Genomic DNA, 16,486 nt, shown 5'->3' with positions numbered 1-16,486 from the left:
AAAATATTATAAAATTGTTATCTAATATAATTATCACAATAACCCTGTGATGTGAGGTAATGTAAAAACAGTTTTATATAGGTTAAATATCTTTACTAGTAATGTTTAGAGAGGTTACATAACTTTCTCATTTTATATTTATTTAATGAGTGCTTTACATGTTGGTCACTCTCTTCAGTTTTCTAATTTATTTCTCACTACAACATTCAAAGTTAGATGTTATTATTATCCCCATTTAACAGTTGGCCAAACTGAGGCACAGAAACATTTCAAACATGCTCAAGGTCACAAGTAGAGCAGTCAAGATTCAAATGCAGGCACTCTGACTTTATACTTTGTGCTTTAAACCAATACATCAATACTCAAAGTGATGGAATTCACACTCAAATTCACTCCAAATCTTCTCTTTTTCGCTTGGACTCACAGGAGAATATTCCTACCCTTAAATCCAGATGCCTCTGAAGACCAGGAATTGACTTTCTCCTTAGTAAGTCATAGACACTTTTGAGACAAGTGTGAGAATATTATCACCTTTCTGGGGTATTCAGAGTTCCCCGAGGAGCCTCCGGAAAAAAGTATGTTCAATGTGATCATTGATAGCTCCGATTCATCTTGCTATTTCTCTTCCTTTCAGAGCTTCCTGCCATGTCAAACCATTCCTTTCACATCATCAGTGTGTGTCCATGTAAATGTATCTAGACAGTTATCCTACACATTTTTTTTTTAATCTCCAACTTCTGCTCAGAATTCATACTGACATCTTCCCCAGGTGAAGCAGTTTTAGAAGTCAGCTCCAAATATGCTTGGTTCTAGCTCCATAGATAATAGGATTGAGCACAGGAGGCACCAGCACATAGAGATTAGCCAGAAACATGTGCACATGCTTGGGTACTTGGTGGTGACCAAAGCGGTGGGTGAGGAAGGAGAAGAAGACAGGGATGTAGAAAACCAGGATGACTCCAATGTGGGAGCCACAGGTACTCAGAGCTTTGTGCTGGGTGTCACGAGATGGAAGATGAAAGACTGCATGGAGGATAAAGCCATAGGAAATGGCAATGAGGATGGAATCCAGTCCCATGGCCAGCAGAGCCACAGTCAGCCATAGACAATATTGACGGTGATGTTGGCACAGGCCAGTCGGGCAATGCCCATATGCTCACAGTATGTGTGTATCATGACATGGTGAACACAGTAAGGGAGTCGCCTCAGCAAGAAGATGAAGGGGGAAACAATAGCCACACTATGGAATATCCCAACAAAGCCAATTCTGCCTATGACAGCATGGTTGAGAATGGTTGTATATCTTAATGGGTTACAGATAGCCACATATCTATCAAAGGCCATAGCAAGTAGAATCGAGGACTCCAGAGCATAGATAGAATGGACACAAAACATCTGAGCCAGACATCCACCAAAGGAAATCTCACCAGTATGAAGCCACAAAATGGCCAGCATCTTGGGCACAGTGGTAGAACTGAGAGCCAGGTCTGTGAGTGAGAGAAGGCAGAGGAAGAGGTACATAGGTGCATGAAGAGCATTGTCCAAGGCAATGACCAGGATGAGGGCAGCATTTCCAGCCAGTGCTACAAGATACATAGCACAGAAAGGGATGGCTGTCCAGAATTGGGCAGCCTCCAGCCCTGGGATCCCTGTTAAGAAGGTGTCTGGAAGATGGTTATCACTGAGGTTGGAATCTGACATTCTTCCTGGCAAATGAAGGACTCTTTCTGAGTAGTATTGTTATGATTGCCCTATAATATCAGATATTTGGTTGATTTATATAAAACAAAGATCTTTCTGTGAAATAATCTTCTTTAGACTCAGAAAAAAAATTTGTTTTTCACTTGTACAAGCATCTGAAATGACTACCACATATAATTCATTTTAAAACCTTCTGCTAATTTCTATATTGTACAATGATGTTTTGAGTTCTATATCCAAAGCACCAAGCTAAGTATTTATTAATCTTCTCAAACTGACCCTTCCAGACTTGTCTTCCTCCACATCCTGCACATCATTTATTGATCTCTAGTCCATCCACATCATGGGATGTTTCTTACCTCTCATTCATGCCTTTTCTCCTACCTAGGGAGTCTCATTCCTTTATTTTCCTCTTCTCTATTAAGTTTTAATACAAGTTTCCCCGTTTCCCAGAGGCCTTCCCTTTCTAAACCAGTCTTTGGTAATCTCCAATTTTGTATTTTTCCTACTTCCACTATCTTACAAAATTCTGTTGGGTTAGAACTATGTCTTTATGCAACCGTAACCTCTACGCTGCCCATGACTGTCTGTACCTAGACATTTTGACAACTTCAATAAAGACTAAATTCTGATCATTCTTAGTAACATGCCATTGATGTTTTGGATTAATGATATAATGATGTGTTGATTTTTTTCTGTTATGTGCCAAATATACACCAAATCACTTTTGTGTATGTGTATATATATACATACACACACGTGTGTATATATACATATATGTGTATGTATATATATATTGATTTGTGACTTTGAACAAATCTCTTACTTCTCTGGGCAGTCCCAATTTAGAAAGGGCAATGAATGTAGTCATTCTCTGATTTTCTCTCTGCTCACTATGTGGCATTGGAAAAAATTCCAAAGCCTTTTTGTGCCTTAGTTTGTGTGTGTGTGTATATATATATCATATATGTGATACATATCATATGTATCTGAAGTGCCTATGAAGAGGCTAGGCAACCTGAATATGCTTTCATATCATGATTGACTATATATAGCAATTTGAGCATTCACATGGGTATACCAGAAGGAAGTGTGAGATAAATAAGATATGCTTGTTGAGGATACTGCACTCAACTATGGCAAAGTCAGTGTATAGTCCTCCAATTCACCAGTATAATGGCTGGATGTGAGGTCAGATCATTATGGCAAGTGCTATTAGAGGCAGATATAAAAAGTTAGGTATTCTGGATTTGCCACCCATAAAGGGACTAGAAGGGGATTCTGTTCTTGCTGTAGAGGGATAGCTAGTATTATACACATTGTTTCAGTAACATGTATCCCTAAAAGAATTCTGAGTAGAAATGCCAAGAAATCTGAATTTTAGCCCTGATTCTGTAATATTATTGGTTTGTGGCTTTGAACAAATCTCTTACTTCTCTGGGCAGTCTCAATTTAGAAAGGGCAATGAATGTAGTCATTCTCTGATTTTCTGTCTGCTTACTATGTGGCATTGAAAAAATTTCCAAAGCCTTTTTGTGCCTTAGTTTTTGTCTTTAAATTGGGAATGACACCATCTGACCTAACTTCACAAAATTTTGTCGTTGACTAAAGATGACTATTCATGGAATTAAACATTTGTATACCCAGAATAATTCCCCTATTTTTTCCTAAAAATATAAGATACTTATATTGTAACAACATATACTCGGGATAAAAGAGAGTACAGTTATCATTCACATCCCTAATCAATGAAAAGGCCAAGCCCAGAGAAGTGAACTGATGTAATTTAGATCATGAGGCATTTTATTTGCAGAACTATGGTTAGGTCTCATGTCTCCAGATTCAGAGTTTGGTGTTTTTGCCTCGCCCTACTGTCCTTTAATATGTCCAATACTTGAATTCCTATCTCTTTCAAATTAGGTGAATATCTTCTTTTACTCTAACATCAATTCCTAGTGCTGCAGTATCTTTACTCATTATCTGAGCTCCAAAGAGGTGGAATTAGGGAGTCCCCTTTATTTGCATTGAGTTTTTTTTTTTTTTTTTGTAAGAACAGGAGACATCTTATTGATTCCTACCATAACAGAGCACCTAGGACTGCAATACAAAGAAACACATACATATTTTACTGCAGCAAAGATAACTGATGACTGATGGTGTTTAGGAAGTTATGAGACAAAAGATACAGAGCAAAGAAAAAGTTATTGGCATCAGCTGGTGCAGGGCTGTACTATAGGTTCCTATCTAGCCCAGACGCTCAGCTTATCTGCCTTCCTACCCTCTGCTTTGGTTTAAAATGCAGAAGAGAGACGGGAAACAATGATTAACGCAGGGGAGGGGATGCCCATTGTGGGCTGTGTGGATGTCTTAGGCAAAATTAGAAGATAAAGAGCTGCTTGTGGCTGCTTAATCTCATAAGTGAGTCAAGAAGTTTCCAGAGATGCTCTCCCAATGCAGAGGCTATCATTTGCTTGTCAGATGCCCCCACATTTCTTCCCTCTCCTCCTTCTTGGGTCTGCAATAACCCAATAGTACTTAGTGGGCACATACCATGGACCAGTCACTGTGTGGAACTGGGGTGACAGCAATGAACAAGCAGACAAAAATCCCTGCCATGAAAGAGTTTAGGTTTTAGCAAAGGCAGATAAATAGCAAACAAAATGCACAAGTAAAATATATGTTAGATAATGATAAGGGCTTTAAAAAAATAAAATAGAAAGAGAGGGAGTGGGAATGCGGTAAATTCTAATTAGGGCATTATATTAGTTTGCTAGGGCTGCCACCACAAAGCACCACTGACTGAGAGGCTTAAGCAACAGAAGTGTATTGTCTCACAGTTCTGGAGGGTAGAAGTCTGGTATCATGATGCTGGCATGTTTGGTTCTTTCTGAGTCCTTTTTCCTTGGCTTGTAGATGGCCCCCCCTTGTGTCTTTAGCTGTTCTTCCATCTCTGCCTGTACCCTCATCTCCCCTTGTTATAAGGTCAACAGCCATATTGGATTAGGGAACATCCTAGTGACCTCATTTTTTTAAACTTTATCACCTCTTTAAAGATCTTATCTTTAAATAGAGTCACATTCTGAGATGCTGAGGGTTAATTAAGACCTCGACATATGAATTTGTGGGTGTGTGGAGACCAACACAATTGAGCTTGTAACAGACATCCAGGAAAATCTTTGCTGGGAATGTAGTATTTGAGCAAAACCCGAGTCAAAAGAGCTAGCCATGCAGATATCAGAAGGAAGAACATTTCAGACAGAGGGACAGCAAGTGCGAAGACTGTGACACACAGGCCTGCTTGATGAGGTTGGAAGCAGCAAAGAGGCTATTGTGCTGGAGGACTAGAAGTGGGCGTGCAAGGAGCATCGGCAAGATAGGCTAGATCCTTAGGCCACAGAAGGGACTTTGGCTTTCACTCTGAGTTGGAGGGGGATGCTTAAGGGAGAAATCACATTGCTGGTGATCTGCAAGTTCAGACTCAAATTCATTGCTCAGCCCAAGCAGAGTCCATCAGGTGCTGAGGCTGACGGCACCAGGGACACAAGGCTGAACAACTGGAGAAATAATTAACACATTTTTATGGGAAAGATACATCTATTTCTAGAACTCTTACTATTATAACTTCTAAACGTTGCCTCAATTCTTGATATTATTACTGTGAACCTTCTTTTTGATGCACTTAGAAAATGTGAGAGGAAGGTTATTTTTATATCATATGTGCTTTGGTAAAATTTTGTAGGATTTGTGTTCTGTGCATTCTTTTATCCTTTTTCTTTTGCTGGACTAAGAGTGAAGGGGAGAACAGCAGAGATCTACCTTCCATTACTTTTGGTCGGGGCGGAGGGCTATGATGAGAAATCTGCTTCTGACTTCTTTTTTTGAAATCACAGAGTACCATATTCTTTGCAGATTATGTAGATGATGTACTTTTCATTGCCAGAGAAAGAGTAGCCAATCTGTATAGTGCCAGTTTGTCAAACCTGAAAATGCTAAAATCAACCAAAACCTATAAAGCTATGAAGAATATTGATATTGTATAGCATCTATTGGAGCAGAAAAACTTTTTTAAAAGGCAGGTTTATTCTCACATTGCCCATAAGAATATTTTGAAATAGTACATACATAATGTTTATTTAGCCAGAGGCAAGATGGTACTGTGGTAATACCACCGGGTTTGTTGTTCAAAGACAAGGGCCAAGGCCCAGGTTTGCTACTTCCTGGCTTTGTGTCCTCGGGCAGGTCATTTAACCTCTCCCACCAGTAAACCGAAGAAAACAAGTCCTCCAATGCTTCTTAAAGAAATATTGGGAAGATCAAGTAGGCACATGTCTTTGTGAAGTGCTATATAAAATTAGATATTATCATAATGCATTGCATTGATATTTTTAGTGATGACACTAGATGGTTTTGGGCTCAGCATTGGCACTGACCTGTGATAATAGGGGGAAGAAGCTTAGATGATAGAGTTTAGACAGCTGGAGTCACTACCATATTCTTTTCTCCTTTCTTTCTGGCCTATTCTTGCCCTCTAAGGAAGATTTAAAATAACTGTTGTAAGATAACTGCTACTCTGTGATTATCTAAGCATGTGTGGACCAGAAAGATTGAGGCAGGAGCAGGTCCCATTTGTTTCCCTTTAGAAAACAGTGGGAAATGGATATTGAGCTTGAGTATCATTTAGGTTCACAATACAGGCATCCTTCCTGACTTGTTTCAGGATCCTGAGTCTGGGTCCCCATCTTAGACCTAGATGCCAATAACTCAGCTGTGAGTTCATTCACTGAACATATTGTTGAGAAATCTGATTTCAAGAACTTACCTGCATAAGAGACATGCATTGGCAGGTGGAGCATGCAGAGTCTGGACCTTGGTGTAAAGCCGTGTGTATGAGGGTGAAGCTGTGTGAGAGAGAGTGTGATGGTGCAGTGGCTTTGGCAAGGGGTGTGTATCTGGATGCAAAGTTTTGTTTAGGGAAGTGAAAGCTGTGCTTCTCTGCAGGTTCAAGGGAGTATGGTATGAGAGAGTGGAGGGTCTGAATGTGTAATTCGTGTTGAAATGTCTTGTCCTGTCTCAGTTTTCTGGGCTAAATAAATGTCTTCCATTTAGCTCTGCATTTCTGCTTCCTTTAGTCAAAGGGATTGGTAAATGGGGTTATTTATTGACTATTTCTGTGATGTGCAGGTGTGCAAACCCAGGTGGCATCCCCTAAGGATTTGATCTGTGGTCCATCTGTTGAGGAAAAGAGAAGAAGCAGTTGATAATTGAGAAAAAAAAATGAGCAAGGGAAATTTTCTAATGAGTTTTCAAGGAAATTTGAAATTAAACACCTAGCCTGTCTTTTCCTCTATTCTGATCTCTTACTTTTTCACTTCTTTCCTTGTCTTCTTTTTCTCTTCTTTTTACTTCTATGAGTCTCTTTAAATTTCCAGTCATTGTGTGTCCACCACAATTCTGTGCTCATGGTATATTGGAAAAGATTTATCTGAATGGTACAGCAAATAATGGTGGTGGACACATATATACACACTTATACCATCGCACTTCACTTACAAACTCATGTTCCAAGAGAAAAAGAAGAATTTTGTGACGATGATAGCAGAGTACTAAGCAAAGCTTAGGACCCTTCTGAGCATGGCCTACTGTAACTGCCCTGGTATGTACCACTGAAGGCAGTCCTTTTAGAAAATAACATCAATGCTCTAGCCAGTTCCCCTCATATCCTGTGACGTTACCTTTTCATCAAGTCCTTGCACGAAGGGTCACATCCAGAAAAGTTTCCTCTCAGGGTTAATTACTTCTCTTTCTTGACTTAAGAGTACTGTACTCTCTTCTCTTCTCAAATTAATTTAAAGCCAGTGGACTTCAAAGTTTTTATGTGGAAATTCCCTAAAGAATTTTCAAAACACTACATGCTGCTTTAAAAATTTTAAGTTGGGTGCTGACGAGTTGATGGGTGCAGCACACCAACATGGCATAAGTATACATATGTAACAAACCTGCACGTTATGCACATGTACCCTAGAACTTAAAGTATAATAATAAAAAAAAAAAAGATCCAAGTTAATAATCTGTAAAAAAAAAAAAAAAAAAAAAAAAAAATTTAAGTTGGAATATAAAAATTATGGTTAAAAGTTTAAATGTAGAGCGGGATGTAATTTCCAGTATATTGTAAATATTGACATTTTAAAATGAAACTCACATATATATTTTAAATGTCTCCTATAAAAACTTTCTACTCTAGCAATTTCTAACTTGCCATTGTTCATTAAAAATACATGAACAAGTTTTTCTTAACTGCCAGAAATTTAATATTATTGTTTTATCTCATAGTTGGTTCATTACCCCAGATATTTCTTTTTTCCTTAAATATATCATTATAGTCAATCTCTCTTACTTATAAATAATATGTATAAAAATTGGGATTAGTTTTATTTCCTATAACTGTAGGCTCAAAATGTTAAAATGCTTTGTATTGAAATTATTATAAGGATTCATTAATGAGGGCCATATGAAAAATCTTTACATTTTATAAATTATTAAACATAGGCCTAAGGTTTTTGGAAATACATATCTTAATGACATTGATAGAATTTTCTGTTTTCTCCCAAATTACTTAATGTATCCATAAGACAGTGTTGATGGAATGAGACAGGTTTTACAATCCGTCATTCTTAATTTTACCTATAAAAATTTGAACTCTGAGAACACTTATTTACATAACTAACTTAGTTGAGAATGGGAAACTTTTCATTTATGCAATGTAGGAATTATAGCATAATTGAGAGTAACTGCTGTAATCAGCAACAGTCTTAAGAAAGGAAGTTCTGGTCATATGAAATGCAGAGAAGGATACTCACAGAGCTGGGGCCCAGACCTTTAGTGTGAGGTCTCAGCCAGGTGGTGCTGATATATGTCAGGGACATGATGAAGTTGGTTAAAAGTAGGGGAGGAATAGAAAATATAAACTGGAACCAACTGCTTCCATTAGATCAATGGCTGTTGCTGAGGACAGAACAGGTACTTGCATGACACTAACAGAAAAATAAATGTGAACAGGAAAAGCAAATCTCTTTTTTTTCATAATTGAGATTTTATTGGTTGAGGATCAGTATGGACATTTCAATTTATACACAATTCTTAACATACATACCGAAAATCTAAAAAGCCATGTATTGTAATTCTTTTTTTTAAAGTTATTCCTGTAACTTTCCAGCTTAGAATTTGGAAGCAAATTGTCTTTAAGAGGCTATCAAGTACCGGCATCCTCACATGTTGATAAGCTGTTACATACATCCCACCAATTCACAACTGAACAGCATGTACACTACATATTCAGATTTTTAATCTTTCACAGCACAGTAACCAAGTTATTAGGAAAACAGGACTACCACAACCAAAGATGTTACAGAGTACACACAGTTCTGACAGGGAGAGCCATGACCAAGGAGTGGTTTTCTTTAGGAAACAATTCTACTAAAAAACATGGGAATAGAAGTAATTTAAAATGTTCAAGACATTAAATGTAGGACTGACTCCATATTGTCATTTAATATGCATTGTATTATAGGATATGAAAACTGATCCCCCATCTATGAAATGTTAAGCTGACTCCAAAGACAGTCAAAGCCTCCCATAATTCAATAACCCACACTATTTTCTGATTGTACCAAAAAATAAACAACCAGCAAATGATCTCACCTCTTAAATAAAGCATTTACACTTACTTAGAAGATGGGATGAGGTGGGATTCCCTCCTTCTTATAAATGTTTCTTTTTTTCTTTTTTTTTTTTTTTATTATACTTTAAGTTCTAGGGTACATGTGCATAACGTGCAGGTTTGTTACATATGTATACTTGTGCCATGTTGGTGTGCTGCACCCATCAACTCGTCAGCACCCCTCAATTCATCATTTATATCAGGTATAACTCCCAATACAATCCCTCCCCCCTCCCCACTCCCCATGATAGGCCCCGGTGTGTGATGTTCCCCTTCCCGAGTCCAAGTGATCTCATTGTTCAGTTCCCACCTATGAGTGAGAACATGCGGTGTTTGGTTTTCTGTTCTTGTGATAGTTTGCTAAGAATGATGGTTTCCAGCTGCATCCATGTCCCTACAAAGGACGCAAACTCATCCTTTTTTATGGCTGCATAATATTACATGGTGTATGTGTGCCACATTTTCTTAATCCAGTCTGTCAGACATGGACATTTGGGTTGATTCCAAGTCTTTGCTATTGTGAATAGTGCCGCAATAAACATACGTGTGCATGTGTCTTTATAGCAGCATGATTTATAATCCTTTGGGTATATACCCAGTAGTGGGATGGCTGGGTCATATGGTACATCTAGTTCTAGATCCTTGAGGAATTTCCATACTGTTTTCCATGATGGTTGAACTAGTTTACAATCCCACCAACAGTGTAAATGTGTTCCTATTTCTCCACATCCTCTCCAGCACCTGTTGTTTCCTGACTTTTTAATGATTGCCATTCTAACTGGTGTGAGATGGTATCTCATTGTGGTTTTGATTTGCATTTCTCTGATGGCCAGTGATGACGAGCATTTTTTCATGTGTCTGTTGGCTGTATGAATGTCTTCTTTTGAGAAATGTCTGTTCATATCCTTTCCCCACTTTTTGATGGGGTTGTTTGTTTTTTCTTGTAAATTTGTTTGAGTTCTTTGTAGATTCTGGATATTAGCCCTTTGTCAGATGAGTAGATTGCAAAAATTTCTCCCATTCTGTAGGTTGCCTGTTCACTCTGGTGGTAGTTTCTTTTGCTGTGCAGAAGCTCTTTAGTTTAATTAGATCCCATTTGTCAATTTTGGCTTTTGTTGCTGTTGCTTTTGGTGTTTTAGACATGAAGTCCTTGCCCATGCCTATGTCCTGAATGGTACTACCTAGATTTTCTTCTAGGGTTTTTATGGTATTAGGTCTAACATTTAAGTCTCTAATCCACCTTGAATTAATCTTCGTATAAGGAGTAAGGAAAGGATCCAGTTTCAGCTTTCTACTTATGGCTAGCCAATTTTCCCAGCACCATTTATTAAATAGGGAATCCTTTCCCCATTTCTTGTTTTGTCAAAGATCAGATGGCTGTAGATGTGTGGTATTATTTCAGAGGACTCTGTTCTGTTCCATTAGGTCTATATCTCTGTTTTGGTACCAGTACCATGCTGTTTTGGTTACTGTAGCCTTGTAGTAAGTTTGAAGTCAGGTAGCATGACGCCTCCAGCTTTGTCCTTTTGACTTAGGATTGTCTTGGCAATGTGGGCTCTTTTTTGGTTCCATATGAACTTTAAAGCAGTTTTTTCCAATTCTGTGAAGAAACTCATTGGTAGCTTGATGGGGATGGCATTGAATCTATAAATAACCTTGAGCAGTCTGTCCCTTCTCAGATCTCAACCTCCGTGTTGGGAGATCCACTGCTCTCTTCAAAGCTGTCAGACAGAGTCGTTTGCATCTGCAGAGGTTCTGCTGCCTTTTTGTTGTTGTTGTTGTTTTTTTTTTTTTTAGCTGTGCCCTGTCCCCAGAGGTGGAGTCTACAGGGACAGGCAGGTTTCCTTGAGCTGCTGTGAGCTCCAACCAGTTCGAGCTTCCCAGTGGCTTTGTTTACCTACTTAAGCCTCAGCAATGGCGGGCGCTCCTCCCCCAGCCTCGCTGCTGCCGTTTTGGTTAGATTGCAGACTGCTGTGTTAGCAATGAGGGAGGCTCCGTGGGCATGGGACCCTCCCGGCCAGGTGTGGGATATATTCTCCTGGTGTGCCTATTTGCTTAAAGCGCAATATTGGGGTGGGAATTACCCGATTCTCCAGGTGTTGTGTGTCTCAGTTCCCCTGGCTAGGAAAAGGGATTCCCTTCCCCCTTGCGCTTCCCAGGTGAGGCGATGCCTCGTCCTGCTTCAGCTCTAGCTGGTCGGGCTGTAGCAGCTGACCACCACCGATTGTCCGGCACTCCCCAGTGAGATGACCCCAGTACCTCAGTTGAAAATGCAGAAATCACCGGTCTTCTGTGTCGCTCGCTCTGGGAGTTGGAGACTGGAGCTGTTCCTATTCGGCCATCTTGCTCCACCCCCCGAATTGCCTATGAGTTTAAACACATGCTGATTTGTAAGTTCTACCTGCACAGTATCAAAATTGATAGGTTTCTTCTGAGGAAAGGAATATTTTAATGCTTCTTGATTGAATCTAACATACAGCAGAATTTGAGAATCTGTGGTCTGAACAGAGATTTAAAAAAATCCATGTTAAAATATAGAAGGGCAAAACCAAGAGAATAAAGTATAGAGAAGTGTGACATTCTGAACCCTTGGTAATAAGTGAGGGGTTCCAGCCACAAGGAAAGGCAGAGAACTGAAATAATGCTTGAGTGTAGGCAAGAGAGGAGAAGCAGCTTAGAATACACACAAAAGATGTCATCACTTGCATAAGATAGAATCAATCAGTGGGTGGGAATATTAAGGAAATACTTCGTGGAGGACATGGTGCAACTCACTTATGGAAGAAACTGATGGCTATGACCTGGTAGAGAGAAAGGGAACCCATTTTTTACCATTAGAGAAAGATTTGAACCAATGTAAAAAAAAAAATAGACACAAGAAAAATAAAACATAATATCTAAAAATTAGTCAAAGATTTCTGTGGGGGAGAACCTGGAACTCATGACAGATCTAGGGGTGTTGCCAGACTATAGAAGGTCTGAAATATATCCTGCTTTTTTCTGAACTTTCCAAATCTTTGGCACTGGAATCTAAGCATCATTGTCTCTCCTAGTTTTAGATATCAACCACTCCTAGTCTTCACTTCTCCCACCATCTCACCTCAATCCACCCAGGTTGATTTCTCTAAAAGTCACTGAGAAACCCTGATGGGGGACTTTGGGACTAACATCTCAAGTACTACCAGCTTCACTCTAACAGGCTTCCCAGAGATGAAGGGCCTGGAGCACTGGCTGGCTGGCTGTCCTTCTGCTGCTGCTTTATGCTATTTCCTTCCTGGGCAACATCCTCATTCTCTTTATCATAAAGGAAGAGCAGAGCTTGCACCATCCAATGTACTACTTCTTGTCTCTTTTGTCTGTTAATGACCTGGATGTATCCTTTTCTACATTGCAACTGTACTGGCTACTGTATGTTTTCATGCCCCAGAGACGACTTTTGATGCCTGCCTGGCCCAGATGTTCTTCATCCACTTTTCCTCCTGGATAGAGTCTGGCATCCTGCTGGCCATGAGCTTCGACCACTATGTGGCCATCTGTAACCCCTTGCGCTATACCACAGTGCTCACTGATGTCCGTGTGGTCCACATCGGCATATCCATCATCATCCGCAGCTTCTGCATGGTCTTCCCACTTCCCTTCCTCCTGAAGAGGCTGCCTTTCTGCAAGGCCAGTGTGGTACTGACCCATTCCTACTGCCTGCACATAGACCTGATTCTCCTGCCCTGTGAGACACTACCATCAACAGCATGTATGGCCTCTTCATTGTCATATCTGCCTTTGGTGTAGATGCACTGCTCATCCTTCTCTCCTATGTGCTCATTCTACATTCAGTGCTGGCCATCGCCTCCAGGGATGAGAGGCTGAAGACACTCAACACATGTGTGTCACATGTCTGTGCTGTGCTAATCTTCTACATGCCTATGGTTAGTGTGTCCGTGGTTCATTGATTTGGGAAGCATGCTCCTGCATATGTGCATAACTTCACGTCTCTGGTCTATCTCTTTGTACCTCTGATGCTCAACCCAATTATCTATTCCATCAAGACTAAGGAGATTCGCAGGAGACTACAACAAGATATTACTGGGAAATAAGTTCTGATCAAGGAGAACCATCCTAGAAAGCCTTAGAGGTTCTTTGTTGTTGCTGATGTTTGCATGTACCAGGTTAGTCCTTTGGAGCCTTTCAATCTCCCTCCAGACGTATACCTACAATTGTGTACCTGCCAGTAGTTATATGCGTTAGCCAGGCTACAACTCGTAACTTAAAACATCAGGCTGCCCTATGTTGTAATTAACTGTGTCACAGGTTGCCACAAGTGACTTCTCTCAGACCCAACAAGAAAGAGAGTCTTGAATTGAATCCTTTTTGTCCCAATGTACTAGTAACATCTATGCTTTCAAGAGAATCTCAGAAACAGACAAAAACGAATGCCTACATTAGTTATATGTTATAATGTAGATTATGTTACCTGAGATCATATCAGCCCAGAATATTTAAATAAATAATCATTTTGAATATCTTTAAACTCAAAAACTAAAAACTACATCATAGCTGTGACCAAGTTTACACTTTTGAAATAAGAATACTCCAGAGTTCTATAAAATGGAACAAAAATAGAAACCATACAACACATAGAATTCAGAAGTTTAGTACAAAGAAAAATGTTTTATGGAAAAGCCACATGCTGTCATCCTTTGGGCATGACTGCAGAGAGGACTGAATGACTAGAGGCAGCTAATGAGAACTCCAAATCGAAGCCTAACAGAGGTTGGTGATTGATGGAGTGGCAAGTCCACTTCAGTGGCAGTGGTTGCTTGGCTGCATAGTTGGCTGAAATCTGGGCTCGTGTCCTGCAGTGAGCAACCCAGATAACAAGCTTAAGCACCTGCTTGAGCAGAGGAGGGATAGCTGAAAGCTGTCAGCAAATTTACAGAGAATTAAAGCCACAAAGAAAGAGATCCTCTGAAAAACCATGCCAAGAAAACACAACCCAGACCACACAGGCAGGCACGCACTTAGCGGATTTAGAAAGAATGATATGTGGACTTCAACTGGAGAGTAAACAGGCAGTGGACAGGCCATGGAATAACTCAACTCCGATGGATGATTAGGGAATGAAGACATGTAAGAAAAAAATGGCTTTTTAAAAAGCAACAGCTAATTTTTTTTTCCTCATAGAATCATGGAATAACTTTTCTAAAATAACATGATCATTTACTAACCATAGCTGCAGTATAGCCTTGAATTACTCCCAGACACACCCTGAATGTCTCATTAAGCAACCAGGAGAGAAAAGCAAAACAAAATTATAACTTACAGATGACATCTTCGGCAAAATCACATGACAGAAAAATCTTGTCCCTAATTGGACAGGACTGTATACTAAGCAAAAATCTGGGCAGATGGTTTTGAGATTGACTGGTGAAACTTGGAACGGTACTTGCAGGCTCTAAGTGATTATAAACATAAGAGGATAAAGCAGTGCTGTGGTGGTCCTCAGCATTTGAAAATCTCAAAAATGACCAGCAAATAAGCTCTTCCAAAAGGATGTAGCCTCAGCCCAAAGGAAAGGACATTAAAACAAATAAAGATCCACTTGCACAAGAGAGAAAGAAGGCTCTGATGGTAGAGGAAAGGACTTAGAGAAAGCAGACACAAGAAAGTGATGCAACAGCTAAATACAGCTTCTCAAAACCTGTGGAGTTCTAGGGCTGCAACAGAAGGAAGCAGAATGTCCTCCAGGACCAGACTTTGCTCTAATACACAGAAGTGTCCTCAAAGAAAGTGCTACTTTGAGCCATTTGAACAGCAACAGAGGGACCCCTAGAGCTGCAAAACTATAAAAGCTACTCTGCCATTGCCTCTTCCTCCAGGGGATCCCACAAGTCATCCCAGAAAGCTATGCTTATTTATACAGAGAGATAAAAAAGAGATATGTGCTAATTATATACACAGTTATGAGCAAAAAAAAAAAGAGACATTGATGACAAAGATGAATCCATGGCACTTAGGGCCATGCTGATGATAGGAATCTCCCTCTTTTTTGTTTCAAGTCTCTTTTATTAATCCTAACATTTCAATGTCTGCATCTGAATATCAGAAACCACATTACTAACTTCAATATTTTTTAGTCTTAAAAAAACATCCTTTCATTTCCACTGAAAAATTGAGAATTCTCACAATAAGGCACATGAATGGGAAGAGTGAGTCCTTCTGCAACACTAAAAAGTATTCCTATCATTTATATCATCACATATATGTAAATATATATATATATATATATAGTTTTACTATTGTCTGATGAATATTGCCTAATTCCCTAATTAACAGACTTATAAAAAAAGCCTCTTCTTCATTAAATAAAATATATTTATTCAAACTGGTAATATAAGTATTTTACAGTGTATTATCATCTAAGTAAATGATAAATTATCAACCTGTTTATATATTTTATATGAATTGAAGGCTGAGAGGGTTTATTAACAAATTATTTTGAAAAAAATCTAGATATGTTTTAAAATAAGGTCAAATTGTCCAGTTTATACAAATTGTCCAGTAGTCACATAATTCTTTTCCATTTTATAATCATAAATTTTTATTTCTGTTATTTGTAAAAATGTTCTTATTAGATATTTGAATTCTAAATGTTGAATTGTATTTCCTGTTGAATGCAACCATTGATCTCCATACCCTGTCGAATACTTGATATGTGAAATGCTTCCATTCCTGTAACCCAGTTACGTAGGTTTTGAATCTATCTTTTTTGAAGGAATTTCTTTATTTGAGTTTCAGATTTTTCCTTTTACTTGCACTTCCACATTTAGTCAATATTCATTAACTTTCTATTTTTTAAATTATACTTTATGTTCTAGGGTACATGTGCACAATGTGCAGGTTTGTTACATATGTATACATGTGCCATATTGGTGTGCTACACCCATTAAGTCATAATTTACATTAGGTATATCTCCCAATGCTATCCCTCCCCCTTCCCCCTACCTCACAACATTCTAATTCTCAGATTTTTGTGTTAAAATCACCCAATGCATTTTGTGTTCACAATATATA

The 16,486-nt window shown here is 39.0% G+C and overlaps 1 protein-coding gene and 1 pseudogene across 1 annotated transcript; one reads left to right on the top strand and one right to left on the bottom strand.

The window, feature by feature from the left end:
- Nucleotides 1-748: 748 nt before the first annotated feature.
- Nucleotides 749-1,713, bottom strand: LOC104663383 (olfactory receptor 52D1). Its single transcript, XM_010364537.2, is given in 2 exon segments — nucleotides 749-1,098; nucleotides 1,101-1,713. Coding segments are annotated over 2 exon segments (951 nt in total). The 5' UTR covers nucleotides 1,702-1,713.
- Nucleotides 1,714-12,565: 10,852 nt separating this feature from the next.
- Nucleotides 12,566-13,516, top strand: LOC115893466 (annotated as a pseudogene).
- Nucleotides 13,517-16,486: the final 2,970 nt, after the last annotated feature.

Source organism: Rhinopithecus roxellana, chromosome 15 (genome assembly GCF_007565055.1).
Source record: "Rhinopithecus roxellana isolate Shanxi Qingling chromosome 15, ASM756505v1, whole genome shotgun sequence".
Lineage (NCBI taxonomy): Eukaryota > Metazoa > Chordata > Mammalia > Primates > Cercopithecidae > Rhinopithecus > Rhinopithecus roxellana.
The sequence above is the reverse complement of the archived record's forward strand: the minus strand, read 5'-3'. Positions and strand labels throughout refer to the sequence as shown.